The sequence below is a fragment of the Lissotriton helveticus genome, chromosome 1_1, assembly GCF_964261635.1.
Source record: "Lissotriton helveticus chromosome 1_1, aLisHel1.1, whole genome shotgun sequence".
Classification (NCBI taxonomy): domain Eukaryota; kingdom Metazoa; phylum Chordata; class Amphibia; order Caudata; family Salamandridae; genus Lissotriton; species Lissotriton helveticus.
The window spans coordinates 683,915,469-683,931,985 of NC_136057.1; the positions used below are offsets into that span (position 1 = coordinate 683,915,469).

General features: G+C 50.8%; 1 protein-coding gene across 3 annotated transcripts in view; it reads left to right on the forward strand.

Moving 5' to 3' along the window:
• The first annotated feature begins 4,646 nt into the window (after positions 1-4,646).
• The window catches only part of BEND7 (BEN domain containing 7), a 299,983-nt gene continuing 288,112 nt past the window's right edge, over positions 4,647-16,517 (forward strand). The window contains exon 1 of one of the 3 annotated variants that reach the window (XM_078674216.1): positions 4,647-4,987. In XM_078674216.1, the coding sequence (XP_078530342.1) occupies positions 4,924-4,987 (64 nt within the window). In that variant the 5' untranslated portion in view covers positions 4,647-4,923. The remainder of the gene's footprint in view (positions 4,988-16,517) is intronic. The other 2 variants (XR_013606925.1, XM_078674215.1) reach the window with 2 other exon arrangements.

Here is a 16,517-nt window from a genome sequence, read left to right on the forward strand (position 1 = left end):
TTATACGGAGCTCTCTCTGAATGATGACCACTTAACCAAAATAACTCTCCATTACTTGTGTTTTGCCAATAATGAGCCGGATCAAAGTGGTCACAGACTAAATGTTGTTACTAAGACCAGTCTCGAAATAGTTAGCTTTGTCCCGTGTGATACGACTCAGGGTGCTCAATAAAGTTTTTTGTGTTTTAAAAAAAAGGCCGTGATCCCAACTATAGTTAGTGAGGAGATCCAGTGATTTAATTTTATTTCAGACTGTTCGTGGTAATCCTAAACCATGCTGACATGTTAACAAACAGGAAGCTGTGTCCTGTCTTGTTTATTAGTGGCATGCTTTACGATTAGCACTTCACAAGACGGGCGAGCAGTTCAGTATGTTCCTTTAAGAACGCATGAACATACGGGTTGAACTACGTCAGCCACGTGAGTCACGTGATCAGACCTCAGCCCTCTTTGCCTTCTGCATTGCTCCCGTAGAGTCATCATTTGGGCAGCGGAAGCAAACGAAGTAGGTTGCGGGCGGGGAGCCGTTACTTTCAAGTAAGTAGTGAGATAATGGTGGGTGTGAGACATAGTGGATACTATGGCTATTGACAGTGCAGTCTGCTTGATCACCGTGCTGTTAACGCCATCTCTCAAACTATTTTACAGTGAAACAGTAGCGTGAAGAATACCCCCACCGCTAGTCCATGACGATAGCACTATTAACCAGTGTTGTAAGTGAGCCAAGTCACTTTTCCGTTTTCATTTTTAAACTTTTAAAACTTTTGCAGCCTCCCAATCATTCTCCGCTCGGGGAAGTTTGGTTTTTATGTTTATGTTGTTTGTCTTCACAAGTGGGTCATTTTGCACTAAAGGGTCAGGAATTGACCACCCTGCTGACGCTAAAAAAAAAGTGCTTTGGCCGCATTGGCGTTAATTGAGCATTTTGCTGGCAACACTGAGCGGGCATAATTATTGACAATAGCGATGTCAAATAAGGCATATCGTGTCCACAATATGGGACATGGGGTCTAATAATTGGACTATAAATTCATTGGGTGGATGCCATACATCATACCACTTAAAGGTGAACCTAGGTGCTATAATGGAGAGTGCCTGTGATACATGGGAACTAACTGGTCACAGAATAAGTAGTTGTAAAGCAAATAACTGTTTGTATGTTCTTAACACTGTGATTTACCATTCCACAGGTTGTGGCCCCTGGAAATTCTAGGAGTGCCAACACGGGTATCACCGTGAGTTGTTGTTTTTAAATGTTGTTATATTTTTCACACAAAATATCCGTATGGACAGGACACGCCTTAGCGAGTGTGGACCACCGGGGATATTCACTTTCTGGTCCTGAAGAAAGCTGCATAAAATTGAAAAGACAGCTGAAACATGTCGACCTTCACCTTTTGAGATACAAGGGGTCAATAAAATAGCCCCTAAGGTATCCAGTACGCCTTTTTATTGATACTACCTGACCTATGAATAAAATAGTTTTGTGTACACCTAGTATTTTTTAACCTCACTATTCACTACATACTGAACACACACGGAAAAACCCTATTCACAACAACCAGCTCCGCTGTAAAACAGGCGTTGAAGCACACTGGAGGAACATTCGGTTCCTCCAGTGGGAACCCTATGATGAAGCATGTCACCACAAGGGTGAGTGAGGGTTCTTCTTACCAATAAGGTATATTTTTCGCCGTGTGTGTAGCACTTTTTAGGTTCCTTGACAAACGTCTCTTCACTTATTGTTTGAGTTTTTCTTGGTCGCTTGGTGTAGTAATATCATTACAGCACCTTAGAGTCACTCGTTAGTTGTTGTTATATCATTGCTTCATGGGCCTTTGTAAATGATTCATGATTAATGGTGAGTATTGTGGTGATAGGTAGCGTTGGTGAGACAGTTTTTCAATCAGAGCGCTGGATCAATAACAATTCTTCCCCTAGGATTGCGCATAATCATCACCTCCCTGCTAGATTGAAAGATGTTGTCATGAATGAACTTTGTTTTTTTTTGTAGGGGGTGAAGGTGTGTCGGGTGCTCTGGTGCGTGGCAGACACGAGCACGTCATCTTCTGTCACAGCTCGTGGCGGGTTCACGCTCACCTGAGTTGTATTCTTTCAAAGTTGTGGAAGGTTGAGTAGTGGGAAGAGAATGTTGGTGTGGCATTCTTGTTATGAACTTCTGAACCTGCTAGAATTGCCTGCTCTCAATAAAACACGTCTCCAATCTACATCGTCTCCTTACTCCTATTTCCTGTGCCGGAGTGGCTACCTACAAAAACCAAACAGGTTTATTATAAAATTCAAGAGGTACAATACAGAAATAGTAAATTGTGGATGCCTCATTTAAAGGCATAAAGTAATTGCCATGAATGCTCTCAGTAATAGGAACAATGCAGAATAATAGGCAAAATAATAAAATAGGCTAAGTCTCAAATGTGCAGCAAAATCAGTAAGAAATTAGACAGAATCCCTAGTAGAGGACAAGATGTCTCCCAAGACTTATGGCTCAGCCCGACCATGTTCCTCCTCTGAAAGCATTGAAACTGCAAAATCATTGTGGTATGAGGAAAGAATTACATTTTAAACAAACCATTCTACAGAATAATAAATCATTATATAACCCTACACCTTTAGCACTAACTCACTACATGAATATTGATTCAGTTTCTCTAACGTAATATCATCCAAAGGTGTCAAAACAAAACAATAGAGAATAAATTCAGCTGATTGCTGTTTCATACCTCAATTTTTCGAAACATCTCAATAAAGAAATTTTTAAAAAAAGAGAATAAATTCAATATCATGGGCAAGCGGGATGTCTCGGTTAGCTTAAGCCAGGAAATCACATTTAACAAATGTAGCAAATTTGTTTCAACTGCAATAGTTTCTTTACAGTGGACACCTGTGGCTTCAAGTGTAAATGAACTGCTCTACACATTATTAATAATACATATTTTAAATTAAAATATATAAAAGCTCTAACACTACCAAGCAAGGGTGCCCATATGGGTCCATACATGCCAACACACCAGATTCAGGCAGGAGATTCACGATTTTTTTAACTAAAATGCTTTATTTTAGGTGTCTCCAGCCTAAAATCACCTCCACTTCAATACAAGTCAATGGGGGAAATCATTTAACCTGATTTTTTTTTCTTCAAAATAATCCCTCTTTCCCAGGTCTTTTAGTGGAATGAAAAAACTGGGGGTCTCTCATAGGGGCGCAGCCAATGTAATTAAGGGCATGGCTTAAAATACTTAAGCTACAAATCTGTACTTAGCATAGTGTGCAGACCCACTGGTATTTTGCTGTCCATTCATCTAGATATATATAACTCAAGTAATATTACACCTACAACCCAGATGTGGTTTAATAGATACCACTGATGCCCATATGTTTTTTGAATGCCCCTCTGTTTCGGCCTTCTGGGACTCCATCAGCAATTTAGTTACGACATCTTTAGGCCTTCAAATTTCGATTGATCTCCCTCTTGCAATCTTGGGAGTGACTGATGGAGTGCGGAGTCCGGCGAAAAATCTTCTCTTTTACTCCATCTTATTAGCTAGAAGGGAGATCTGTAAAAAGTGGAAAGACCATCATCCACCTACACTTTTAGGCTGGCGAGCTTCGGTCCTACAAGTGTCCAAACTTGACTTGGCAAGATCTGGGAACCGTAACAAAACATCCTTTTGGCATTTGCTTAAATGGAATTAACCGTCCGGGTTTTTTTTTTTCCCCCGGTCCAATGATTATGCTGCTGTGGTTTACTTCCCTTTGTGTGCCTGTCCTAAGGTTGGATCCCCAGGTATGATGGCAGTATTGTCCACGTCTATATGGTTTCGATTCGCAGGTCTTGAATGGACCTTTGCTTGCTGAAGGGTGACAGAACAGGAATATCATATAACCCTTGCCAGTTATTTACTGAGACAGCGCAAATAATTAAATCAACCTGTTATATATGAAACCATGGTGGAAAATGAGGACGAAAAAATATATATATATATTACACCTACAACAAGCTAGCACTATTGGTTTTGTCAATTGTTGTACATTGCATGGTAAATAAGCAATTTCTATGAATTTGCTATATATTATATTGAAAATGCTTTCATTTTTTGGGGGGAGGGGGTTGGGGGTTGGGCAGGGTTGTACACCCTGATGGTAAAAAAAAGGGAGAGCGGGACCCGGCCCACTTAGAGCCCTGCTCTTGCCAGGTTCACAATGTCCGCATATATGTGGCTGTTACTCTTTTCCATTATTGGACTTTGCTTTCACATATCATTGTTGTCAGGTGTGTTAGTCTAATAGGCTCACTTAAAATGACACGATACTACAACTTTGAGAATGCAGCAATTTGTAAAAGCAAAGTGGACTGGAAAAGTGGAATTCTGGTGAAATGGATTATCATTTGTTTCCACCTCTACCAACACAATGCCAAAATTACCCACTACTCATGCGTTCCAAAATAGCTTACTATTCGACATAAAGCGCTCAATGCCTCACGAGGAATATAAATAAATGTACACTTAGTACAATTCAATGATGAAATATTATATGAGCCACCTGTAACTTCCGCTATGTTTTTATCTATCGCTTTCATTAGGGAAGGTGAGTTTTGTTTTGGATCTCTTTTTTGAGGCGATCGCGCTCGATTTCTACGTAGGTCCTGGAAAAACTGTTTATTCCCGTAGACACATTTGTTTCATCTACGAAAAGGGCCCATGGGAGGCGGAAATGCTGCCCCCATTGGACAAAGTTTCACCTTGAACCGCCCCACTCCCTGCAGGTAGGGTGAAACTTGCCCAGCGTCTCTGCACCTCCGCGGAGCTGTCAGAGACGGAGTTCCGTGCCGAAGACAGGGACGGACCTTGGTTCCGCCGCTGCTTTTCCTTTCCGACCGCCCTCTTCGGCTCCTCCGATTCCATGGAGTTTACCGGGAGAAGAAGAAGCCGGAAATCGCAGAGCTTTAAACTGGTAAACCACCAAGGTAAGGCTTGGGAATAGCAAACTGTCAAGGCGGAATCGCATGAGGCGGATAATAGGGCAGGGATGTGAGTCGGTAAACAAGAAGGCAAGCCACGGTGACAGCGGGGAGACTGGAAGCGCGTCTCTTCCTTTAGACAAGGGGCGCTCTTGAACTCGAAGAGGCAGGTGTAGAGCCAGCCAGCCAGCGCTTAACTTGGTCTGGGAGCTTGAGCCTCATCTCTATGGGAAGTGAGACTTCTAAGCGAATATGGCCCCAGCATGAAGGATCGCTTGAGGCTCTGTCGTGTAGGTGCTGCGCTGTTATTTTCTTCAGGTCTTCGAGCCATTGCCACGGGCCATTTTGACAAGTGCACTTGCGCTCGTTCTGTTGCTGCCATTGGCTGTTTGTTTAAGGGTTCGTCCTGTCACTCTTTTAAGTCCCAATGGTTGAGGCTCGAAACCCGAGGCCTTGCCGCCTAGGAAAAGAAGGTTGTGTTCAAGTACAGATGTTTGAAAAACAAGAATAAAGTAATTGTGGAGTTAAAAAACAAAAAAGAATCTTACGAAGAGTATGTGCCTTTGAGTATTAAAGTGGACCCTATTTCCTCGTTAACCTTTAAACCTTATGATTAGAGGCGGGTGAGCAAGCGAATTCAAGGGTTTGTTGAGCCATGGGCTCTTCTTGAAACAAAGCACGAGCCGCGTCAACGAAAAATTAACATGGTACATCCTGATTGATTTACTTATTTTTAACTTTAGAATTCATGAAGTTATGCCAATTAAAAATATATATATTTTTTATTCTGGGCGGTTTTATATAGCGCGGTCAAGGTCCAAAGTCATTAGAGAACATCACAAGAGAGTGGGAAGTACATTATGGATGACAAGTATAATAAAATAAACAACACACACCAAAGTAATTAAGCAGTAGCAAGGAACGAACAGTTTGTTACAGCATAGACAACAGAACACTCTGAAAATCCCAAGAAAATAGGAAGGTCAAACATATGGCTTTAGAGTTGGTAGACTATATCAAATGGAGAGATGTGAAGGAATAGGTCACATATTTATAAATGTCAGTACCGTGCAAACCTCAAAACCTTTAAAAATGCATAACCCCTGCACTGTGCTGACTCCAGTATATCATGCACTCTTCTATCACCTGTATTCCTCATAATAAACAGCCAACATGCGTTGTAGTTATAGTGGTCATTGTTGGCCTCAGTTTTATTACAAATACATGCATATACTTTGGTCATAAATCATCCCTTGCGAACTCTCATAATTTGGTTGTCATAAATCATATACTTTGCTTGTCATAACACATTGCTTGTCATAAATCATTTTTACATCATAAATTCGTAAATCGCACAGACAGTTCATTGGTCAGTTCTTTTGCAGGCTTATCTCCATTCTTGTCACTTCTGGGTCATAAAGTTGTTCTGTTGGTTTCCACGCTCTGTGCTTGTGGGGTGTAACTTCTCCCCGGAGTTAGGCCCTAACTCGCTACCTTTTTAGTGTCATTTGTGCCCTGTCAACCGGTGGGGTCTGGCTGCGTATGCCATCTCTGTTTGCTACCCCTGTTTTGTCAGGCCCACTTACCCTGCTGTGAGGCATCCTAAAGTGAGTGGCTCTACTCCTATACACCACCCTGTCGGTGTGTCTCCATAACCAACCATTGTACCCTTACTTATCTGCCACGCCGTCAGGGAGGCTAACGTCGTCCTGCAGCTCCCCCTCACGCTGTCCTCCTCCTTTTAAAAAATGTATATTTTGTTTTTACTGCAGCCTGCCAGAGCCATTGCGCCCCATACGTTATCCCAGAACACACGCATCCCATCTTCCGATAGGTGAACCCCATCCCACCCATAGAGCTCTAGGTGGATGAGGCTGTGCCTAATGCTTTCCAAGCCATTGGTTTTGCAGTACTTGATAACTGGGATGTTCAGCTTTCCCCTCGAGTTTTCAACTGCCTTGTGAGATTCGGCCCACGCCAAACCATTCTACTGATCAGCTCTGACCAAATGATGGACGTATTACCAAAGCACCTTGCCACCTCTGTTAAGTCCATCTGGATGGCCTGGAGGAGTGCCCTCCTCCCCAGTTGAACTAGGTTGTTAACCCCGATGTGGATTATCAAGATGTCTGGGTGCCACGCTGTGTCCGCCTGCAGGTCCCTGAGGGCAGCTGGTTCCATCTCATCCCCGGACGTACGTGTTGACTGGTCTTCCCATCTGCCTGTGGCCCCCCCGATGCCATCAAGACTGCATCCTGGATACAAAAGAGTGACCCACCTCCCAGACCAGGCAGGGTCACTCTCCTGCTGAAGCAATAATCACAAATGTCAGCTGGCCTCCCATTCAGAAACCCCCATGTCTTTTGCCAAGAGTTTCTACAGTAGTTTGGGTCTCACGTAGGTCCTGTATGCCCGATACCACCATTTGCCGACTGCTGGTATCCTTCCTCGGCCATCCCATGTTGAGCTGCTGATGTTGCTGCGCCAATCCTAAATGAGTGGGAGCCTAATGCTGCTGGGGGGAGCCCTGCGCTGGCGAATCCTTGGTGCACCGCTCCACGATAAGGAGCTGCATAGGGTGAGCGTCGCCTTATAACCCCCCTTCGTTTTCCAGCCTCAGCCGGCGGTGTACCCCTATTGGGGGGTTCATGCCTCGCCCGGCCCCCCATTGAACGGGGGGTACGGCACCTCTCTGGCACCCTTGGGTGTGAAGGGCTACCCCCATTCTGCTTCTGGGTGCTTTGGGGCAACCAAAACTGGATCCTTCCTGGGGCTCAGCATTTGTTATGGCGCCAGCCCTCGAGGCCCCCTTTGGGGGTATCCTCTGCAAATACATTTGCAATAAATGCTGTAATCTTAAATTCTCTGCTCGTAATGCTAGAAGCAAAGTTGAATGTCCCAAAGGCAGGTGCCACACATGACCAAAATCCACATAGCTACTAATCCTCATTTAGCTTTGGCCTTTCTTTTCAGGTCTGACTTTCACAACGGGTTCCATTTGGTTTATGTGCAATTGCTTAAAGTAAATTCTCAAGGTGTGGCGCCGCGGCCAGGGCGACTGACGCTGGAATCTGGGGATCGCGGTTCGATCCCCGGCACCGGCGGCAGATTAGCCCAGCACCATGTGACTCTGGGCAATAGCTTGCTTAATCTTCCCGACGGCCCCCAGCGCCTAGAGACCCTAACGGGTGATTGTGCGCTTTACAAATGTGGATTATTATTATTATTATTATTGAGGTCTAAGTGCAGGTCACATAAGGTTAATATTTTGCAGGGCACTCTGACAATTGCTGTAGGATCCAAATGAACAATTGATTAGCAGCTGTGGTGTTAGGGTAAAGGCAATCCAGCTGGGTACCCAACTCTGTTCTTACTGCAGGTTGCCAGTGTTCTCTCTGCTGTAGGAGCTGGTGATAAACCTAGCCTTTGTTCACTGGTTTAACATGTTAATACTGCATATGTGTTTAGCTGAAAGAGAGCTGTCCCACAATCTTGCTTGATGCCAAGACACTTCAGTTTGCTGCAGGTCTTAAGTCTGAACTCTGGCACAGCTGCTGGTATGACGTATTAAAATTAACACAACACTTAGATGCCACATATCATAACAAAAAACCTTGCTTGAGTACAGCACAATTTGCTATATTTAGAGAAGTAGGATTAGCTCTCTGTTTTAGGTTTAAAGCATTTTATTGCATAAGTATAAAACAGTACATACAACAAAAACTGGTCGTCACAAAGAGGCCATGGTGAGTCCCCATATCCTGAGCGCCTTCAGATATGCAAATGGTACATTCAGAACAAGTGGAAGGAACATATGCTGGACGAAGAAGCAATGACGACTGACTCCAAAAAAACAAAACTCCCCCCAACAGAACTGCCCCTCCCGCCCTCCCCAAAGTCCCCCCCCCCCCATAACGGTGTGCCGAGCCAAAGTCATGTGCCCTTGTTAACAGTTCAGCGGATCCGCCTCCTGTCCCACAGAGATCCCCCAGGGGCGACTAAGAATGCGGAGTGGCCAAGGATGTCAGCCGCATGAGCCTGAGGTATCTGGGGCAAGTAATCTCCTTGAATTCCGACTGCAATAGAGTGACGAAGGGTTGCCACAGCTCCACAAACCTATCAACTTCCCCTGCCACCATAAGGGACAGCTTCTCCATACCTAGAACATGCCACAGCCTGTGTAGCCAACCAGTAGTGTCGGGAATGGTAGTGGTGCGCCAATATATGAGTATGTTCTGGATCGCTGAGCCCAATGCAATTGCTATCTGCCTACCCTTCCTGGATCTCAGGGGGTACATCAACCCATTGGGCAGCCCTAATAAAACATAAGCCGGTAGGCGAGGCAGTTCAATGTCAAAACAGTGGTCGATTTCATCTAGGACTTCTTTCCAGTACAGATCTAGCGATGGACAGTCCCATAAAATATGTGTGAGGGTACCAGTCTGTCCGCACTCGCGCCAGCAGGTGTCGGGAAGACCATGGTTCATGTCGTGTAGTCGCTGAGGTGTATAGTACCAATATGTAGTAATTTTAGTGAAGGTCTCAGTGAGCCCAGTGTGATAAGCTGAGTGACGTGCGCGATAAGATATGTCGTCCCATTCTTTATGGCTCAGTACCCTCCCTAGTTCGCGTTCCCATCTCTCCCTCCCAGGGTTATGGATGTGAAAGGCAGGGGGCTGCAAAAGTTTGTAGAGGTCCGAGACGAGCTTGGCATCTGAAGAGCGGGTCGCCAACCACAACTCGTAAGGCGTAAGTTTCCGGTCCGCCAGTGCCCGTACCTGCGGCTGCAGCGCCCAGTGGCGGACCTGCAAATAGCGCATACGCTCGGTTTCAGGCAAGTGGTAATCCCTCTTGAGTTCCTGGAACGACACTATCCCCTCTGGGCCATATATGTGAAACAGAGCGCTACACCTGGCCGCCTGCCAGCGTGCGAATGCGCCAGGTTCCATCCCAGGCTGAAAATCAGGATTTCCGATCAGCGGCGTAAGCGGCGACGGGAAGGAAGTAAGTTCCCGCGTGACATTCACCGCGTCCCACACTCTAAGCGGGACCCGGATAACCAGGGACGCGTAGAGGTTAGGGGGCCTATGTGCCCTGCGCATGAAGGGTATCTCTTGCAGAGTTCTGCCCGCCACCGCTTGGTCTTGAAAAAGCCAGTGCCTGTCAGATTCCCATTTGCTCCACTCCACAAAGAACCGCAGTTGCGCCGCTTGAAAGTACTTTTGGAGATCGGGGATGCCGAGGCCGCCCGACTCTGGAGCCAGAGTAGACAAGGCTCTCCTAAGCCTGGGTTTGCGACCCTGCCAGACAAAACGTGCTATATCTGCTTGTGTCTGACGGAGCCACCCCTTCGGTGGCTGAAGCGGTAGCGCTCGAAACAAGTACAGGACCTGTGGCAGAAGAGTCATCTTGACAGCGGCCACCCGACCCAGCAGCGACAACGTGCCCTTGCTCCAGCGGGACAACTCCTCCTTCATCTTTCTGCCCAACGCCGCATAGTTCGCCGCCACCATAGCGGGGAGGGAGGGAGCCAGCAGGACACCCAAGTACGGGATTAGGTCCTTAGACCAACTCATGGGAAAGCGCCCCTGCAACTCGAGGCGCGTCGCGTCAGACAGCGAGAGGTCTAGGGCCGACGATTTCCTCATGTTCATTTTAAAGCCCGCTACTTCGGCGAAGGCGTCCAGCTCGGCAATGCAGGCCGGGAGTGCCTCTTTTGGATCTTCAAGTAGAAGGATCACGTCATCCGCGTACAGGCTGATGGTGTGGATGTAGCCTCCCATTCGGATGCCAGTCACCCTTGCGTTCTGTCGGACTCTCTGGGCAAACGGCTCCATATAAAGAGCGAAGAGAAGTGGGGACAAAGGGCATCCCTGCCTGGTCCCCCGTTCAATCGCAAAGCGGTCGGAGCTGTGCCCGTTAACCCGCACCACCGCGGTCGGGTGTTTGTAACAGTTAAAGACAAGCGTGCGGAATTTCTCCCCTATCCCCGCTTTGCGAAGTACACCGTCAAGGTAAGACCAGCGCACTCGGTCGAACGCCTTTTCCGCGTCGACTGATAAGAGCATGCGTTCCCCAGGGACGCAGGAGGCCTTCTCTAGGGCGTGCACCACCCGCTTAGTATTGTCCACCGTCTGCCGGCCGGGGATAAACCCCGCCTGGTCCGGGTCCACAAGTCCCGGCAGGTATTGTGCCAGGCGAGACGCCAGGATCCCCGTATAGAGCTTGAGATCCACGTTCAGCAACGAGATCGGCCGGTAGGAGCCGCACTCGGACCTATCTTTCCCCGGCTTGGGAATAACCGACACCGTCGCCCAGAGCAAGTCCGGAGGAATGGCACCCGGCTCCGCGAAAGAATTAAAGAGCCTCGTCAACAGGGGGACCAGGTCCTGACAGAACGTCTTGTAAAAAAGCGGGGAGTAGCCGTCGGGCCCTGGGGCCTTCCCGAGTTTAAGCCGGGAGATAGCCGCAATCACCTCCTCCGGGCGAATGTCCCGTTCCAGGTACTCCGCCTGCTCCGGGGTGAGAGAAGGGAGGTCAATCGAGTCCAGATATGCAGTCTCCGCGAGCGACGACGGAGGCTCGCCTGTGTATAAGTCGGCGTAGAATCGGCGGAATCCCTCTGCAATTTGAGGGTCCTCCGTCACCTTCACACCGCTCGGAGTGGAGAGCTCCGTAACCCGCATACGCTGATGTTTCACCCGAAGCTTGTTAGCCAGGAGTCGGCCGCATCTGTCGCCCCCAGAGTAGTATGCATGCTTCAAGCGGAGCGCCGCATACTCCGCCCTGTCCATATCGAGCGCGGAGAGCAATTTCCGCGTCGCTTTAAGCTGCCTCCAAACCCTGGGTGCCCCCGTTCTCTGATGCATCTGCTCCAGCTCCCGTACCCGTGTCGTAAGCTCATCCCGTTTCTGCTGTCGGTCCCTATTCTCCGCCGACGAGATGGAAATGAACTCCCCGCGGAGCACCGCCTTCAAGGCAGCCCATTGCGTCGCACGAGACGTGTCCCCATTATCATTATGGGACCGGTATTCAGATATCGCGTCGCGGATCCTCTGCACCACCGCCGGTTTGTGTAGCAGCGTGTCCCTGAGGCGCCAAACCCCCCGAGAGGGCGACAACGGCGGAAGCTGAAAGGAACCCGACACCGGGGCATGATCCGACAACGAGAGCACCCCTATGTCGGAAGCCGTCGCCAGCGCGGCCATAGGCCCTGTAACTAGAATGTGATCCAGTCTCGCATATGTCCTGTGCGCGTGGGAGTAGTAAGAATAGGCCCGGGTAGCGGGGTGTAGACGTCTCCAAAGGTCGTGTATGTCAAGCTCGCTAAGGCGGGAGTGACTCAGTCGCGAGAACTCCCCGGTGTGTGGGCGGCGCTGCGCAGATCTGTCCAGGAGTGAATCAAAGACCATATTCAAATCCCCCCCGATGAGTATGTGTCTGGCGGGTGTAGTTGTAATGTGTTCGAGGGCTGAGTGTAAAAATGTATCCTGGCGGTCATTCGGGCTATAAACAGAACCCACTGTGAATAACAAACCCCCCAATTTGACTCTGTAAGCCAGGAGCCTCCCCTTTTGTTCCGCTACTTTATGCAAGACCTCTCCCCTGAATTTACTAGAGACCAGGATAGCAACCCCCTCTGTTTTAGTGGACCCTGAAGAGAAAAACTGGGTTGGGAACTTCGATGACCTCATTCTAATGCAATCTCGTGTCAAAAGGTGAGTCTCCTGTAAAAGGCAGATGTCCGCCTGAGTATTCTCCAGGAGGGAGAGGATCGCCCTACGCTTAACCGGGTTGTTCAGCCCCTTCACGTTGAGTGTGACTACCTTAAGGGCCATGAATAGGCGACACCAGGGCCGCGATCAATGAAGCAGTGTCGGCAAGGAACATCATGAGGAGCAACGGCAGAAGGTCAAACAAAGGCAAGAGGCCAGCAGCCCCGGAACTACAACCTAGCGCACTTGGCGCGAAGCAACAGGAGGAGGAGCAATAGAGCATGACAGCCCAGCACAAAACCCCAAAGTCCCCCCAATGAACCCCCAACCAAACCAACACTCGACCTCTCCCCCTCAAACTGCTGGACTCGCGGCTTCCCCGAGCCCCCCCTTCCAACCCCAACTCTCTCCCACCCGTACCCCACCCTGTACCCCAACATGTACCCCAACATCCCCAACAATCCAACTCCCCTGGAATGAAGAACATTGTCCCAGTCCAGTCCCTAGTGGACAAGTCTGTGGTAGAGTATTCGTGTGGACGTCCAGGAACCCCCGCACCTGCTATGAAGATGAGGCCATCAGGATCTCCCCCCGGAGTGTGCTCAGGCCGTCAGGGCTATGTCACTTGGCGATGTGGCACCGGTAACCGCCAGTATCGCGTCATCTCTCTCAGCCCTGGCCGCCGGTGAAGCCGGTCGCGCGGGCAAAGCAGAGGCCCGGCGCCGGCGGACAGTTTGCCACCCATCTCTAGTGGCGCGCCGCCCGGGCGGAGCAGGAGTGTCGGCGTCTGTAGCTGTGATCCCCAACACTTCACAGGTGTCCTGAAGGGACCGGAGCTGATGCAGGGTGCCGTTCCAGCGGAAGATGAGCCGAAAGGGGTGGCCCCAGGAATATTGTGTGCCGTGTTCTCTCAAAAAATCCGTGGCTATCTTGAAGGACTTCCTCTTTTGAAGGGTGATCGTCGACAAATCTTGAAACAGCGCCACTGGATGGTTCCGGAAGGTGAGCGGCTGCCGACGTTGAGCCTCGCGCAGGATTCGCTCCTTCAAGAGGAAGTCCGGCAGGAAGGCCAGGATATCAGGAGCGGGCGCGGAGGCTCGGCGCCGCGGCCCCACTCTGTGCGCTCTGTCTATCCGCACTTGGAAGTCTCTAGGCTCCTCCAGAATGTCGCAGAACATGTCGCCCAGGTACGCAGCCACGTCTTCCCCTTCCTCTCCAGAAGGAACGCCGCGAACCCTGATGTTGTTGCGCCTGGACCTGTTCTCGAGATCTTCAGCGTGGGCCTGGAGGTCGATCTGCTGGTCCCTGAGGCGCAGTACTTCCTGCTGCAGGTGCGTGATCTCTTCATCTCGGGCGTGACTGGATTCCTCCACAACGACCACCCGCTCCCCCAGGGAATCGACTTCCCGCCGCACCTCCCTGACCTCTCCCGCCACCTCCTGCTTCAATGCCTGGAAGTCCTCCCGAAGAGTGCTGAACAACGACTCCAGAAACGATCGAGTCACCGGGGGTTCCCCTCCCTCAGCCCCTCGAGAGCCGGACGGGGGGCTCGGGGCGGGCTGGGTCCTGTCCTGTCGGGGGGGGGCTGCCCTGCTCAGCATGTCAGGCAGGGTGCGGTCACCTTTCTTACCACCTCGGTTGCCCGACATCGTCGCGACAGGCCTGGACCGCGGCACAGGGGGCACCGCGAAGGACCCGGGTGGGGCGGGTTGAGATGCTCACGTCTGCGCTCCTTGTCATGGTGTTCCGCGGTGCGATCACCGCCGCTGGTCCACCCCCTCGTCGTCCCCCAAAGATGGGTGGCAGCGATCGTCCCAGTCGTGGAGTATCACCCCCGAGATAGTGCGAAGAAGAGTGCGGTCGGGGAGGAAGGTAGGTGGGCCTCGCCGCTATGCTGGTTCTGCAGCGCCCACAGGAGCATAGTCCGCCCAAACGGGCCCGGGCAGTCTCCCACCGCGACACCAATCCGCGTCTCAATAGGCAGGTGCCCTCACCGCAATCGGTGCGCTGCGCCACGTGGTTCCCAGGCCCACAGCCCCTGTACCTCAAGTGTCTGCTTCCGGGGGCTCCGGCCCGGTACCGGAGTGAGGTGTGGTGAAGGAGGGTGGGCTCTGTCTTGCGCAAAGTCTCTGGGCCAGGCTCCGCCTTGTCTCTATAGGCCCTCCGATGGTCCCCGGGAGGGGGGGGGACAGCGCCAAGGTCCCCCGCCTGGGCAGCCCAGGGCGCCGCGGCGCGCGGACAGCCCGTTGCGCCAATCCCTCCTACAAAGTGAGGCGCCGTGACGTGCTCCCAGATTGCAGGCCTCAGGGTAGGCCTCGTCCGTCACTGAATCCCCGGGGTCGCGTAGTTAAGATCACCGGGGGCTGGCACACTGCAGCTCGGGTGGCAGGCCGCCGGCCCGCTGCGATGCGTCCCTCCGCCGCCTCCAGAAATCACAGGTCGCGGGGGTGCTGCCCCCTTGGGTGTCTCGGAGGTGCCGCTGGGGTCCCGGAGCCGATCGTCGGCTGGCACCGCCGGGAGGTCCGGCCGGGGTCCCGGCCCGGCAACAGGCCGCTCCGCCAGGGGACGCCTGGCACACCGCTGCAACGTCCCGGAGGACGCCGGGGTCTCACTGACCGCTCCGCTGCTCTTCCGTGCTCGTCGGGCGCCGGGCTCCGCCTGATCCGGGGGAGATCAGCGGCGACAGGCGGCACACAGGGTCCGGGGTCTCGGGAGCTCGGAAGGATGCGTCCTCCTAGCTCGCCATCTTGGCCACGCCCCTAGCTCTCTGTTTTAGAAGCACGTTCCGGTCTGAAGTTACTGGATTCCTTTGTGTGGGACTTGGCCCTTTTGGCAGGTTCACCCCTAAACTTTTTGCCTTTTCTGTGACCTGATATTAGAAGTTTTTGGCCTCTGCGCACTTGAGCACTATGGCCCAGTGTAAAGTGCGTGTGCGCTCTGAGTGCGTGTGGTGAGTTTGGCCTGCCCTCCCATAGGAATGCATGGGGTATATGTGTGTCCCTGGCAATTCCTGGTATGAGAGGAGTGCGGGCGAGTTTGGTATGTATGAACTCGTGAGAATAAATGCTGCGCAATGGTGTGCGCAGATGTATGGTGACTGGTGGAGAAATGCCACATTTAGAAGTTGGCATTTCTGTGTGCAGTGTGTCTGCCTGCCTGATGTGAATTGCATGTCTGGCTTGTGATTGACAGGGGCTGGATGGTGTGGTTGGCACCAGGAGCCAGGATGAATCTGCCAAGTGGTGAATAGGGAGATCTGCATATAGATGGGAGGGTGGAGTTACACCTGGGACCCCTGAATAGGGCTTTGCCTTCCCTCCACAATGCTGGCTCCGCCCCTGTGGTGCGTCTAATCCCTGAGCCCCCACCTGACAAAGGAGAGAGGAGCTGAGCCCAACAAAGTGCTCCAAAGCTCCCCTATACCAGTTCTAACTGGTATCCCTAAACCCTGTGCTGTGACACAAAGGGAAATGAAGTATAAATGAAGGGGCTGTAACCCCATGAAATTGTTCTGTTGGTGTTCTCTGCTGTGCTGGCCCTGATGCTGGGGGATGCTGTTGCTGGGCTCCAGGAGGAACCGCCACAAGGGACTGCCTCCCTGCTGGAGGGCCCTGTGTGCTCGCATGCCTGAGCCCAGCCTTGTGCCCCCTTAACTTTGCCTTTATTTGGAAGAGCGCTTTGCTCTTTATTGCTGGCAAGAGCGCTCCATTCTTTGACCCTGCACTAAGCACCTGGGAAGCGCTATATCTTTATTTCTGAAGAGCGCTTTATTTCTTGTCGCCGAGAGGAGCAGCGCTTCTGTTTTTGGCTGCAGCACAGCG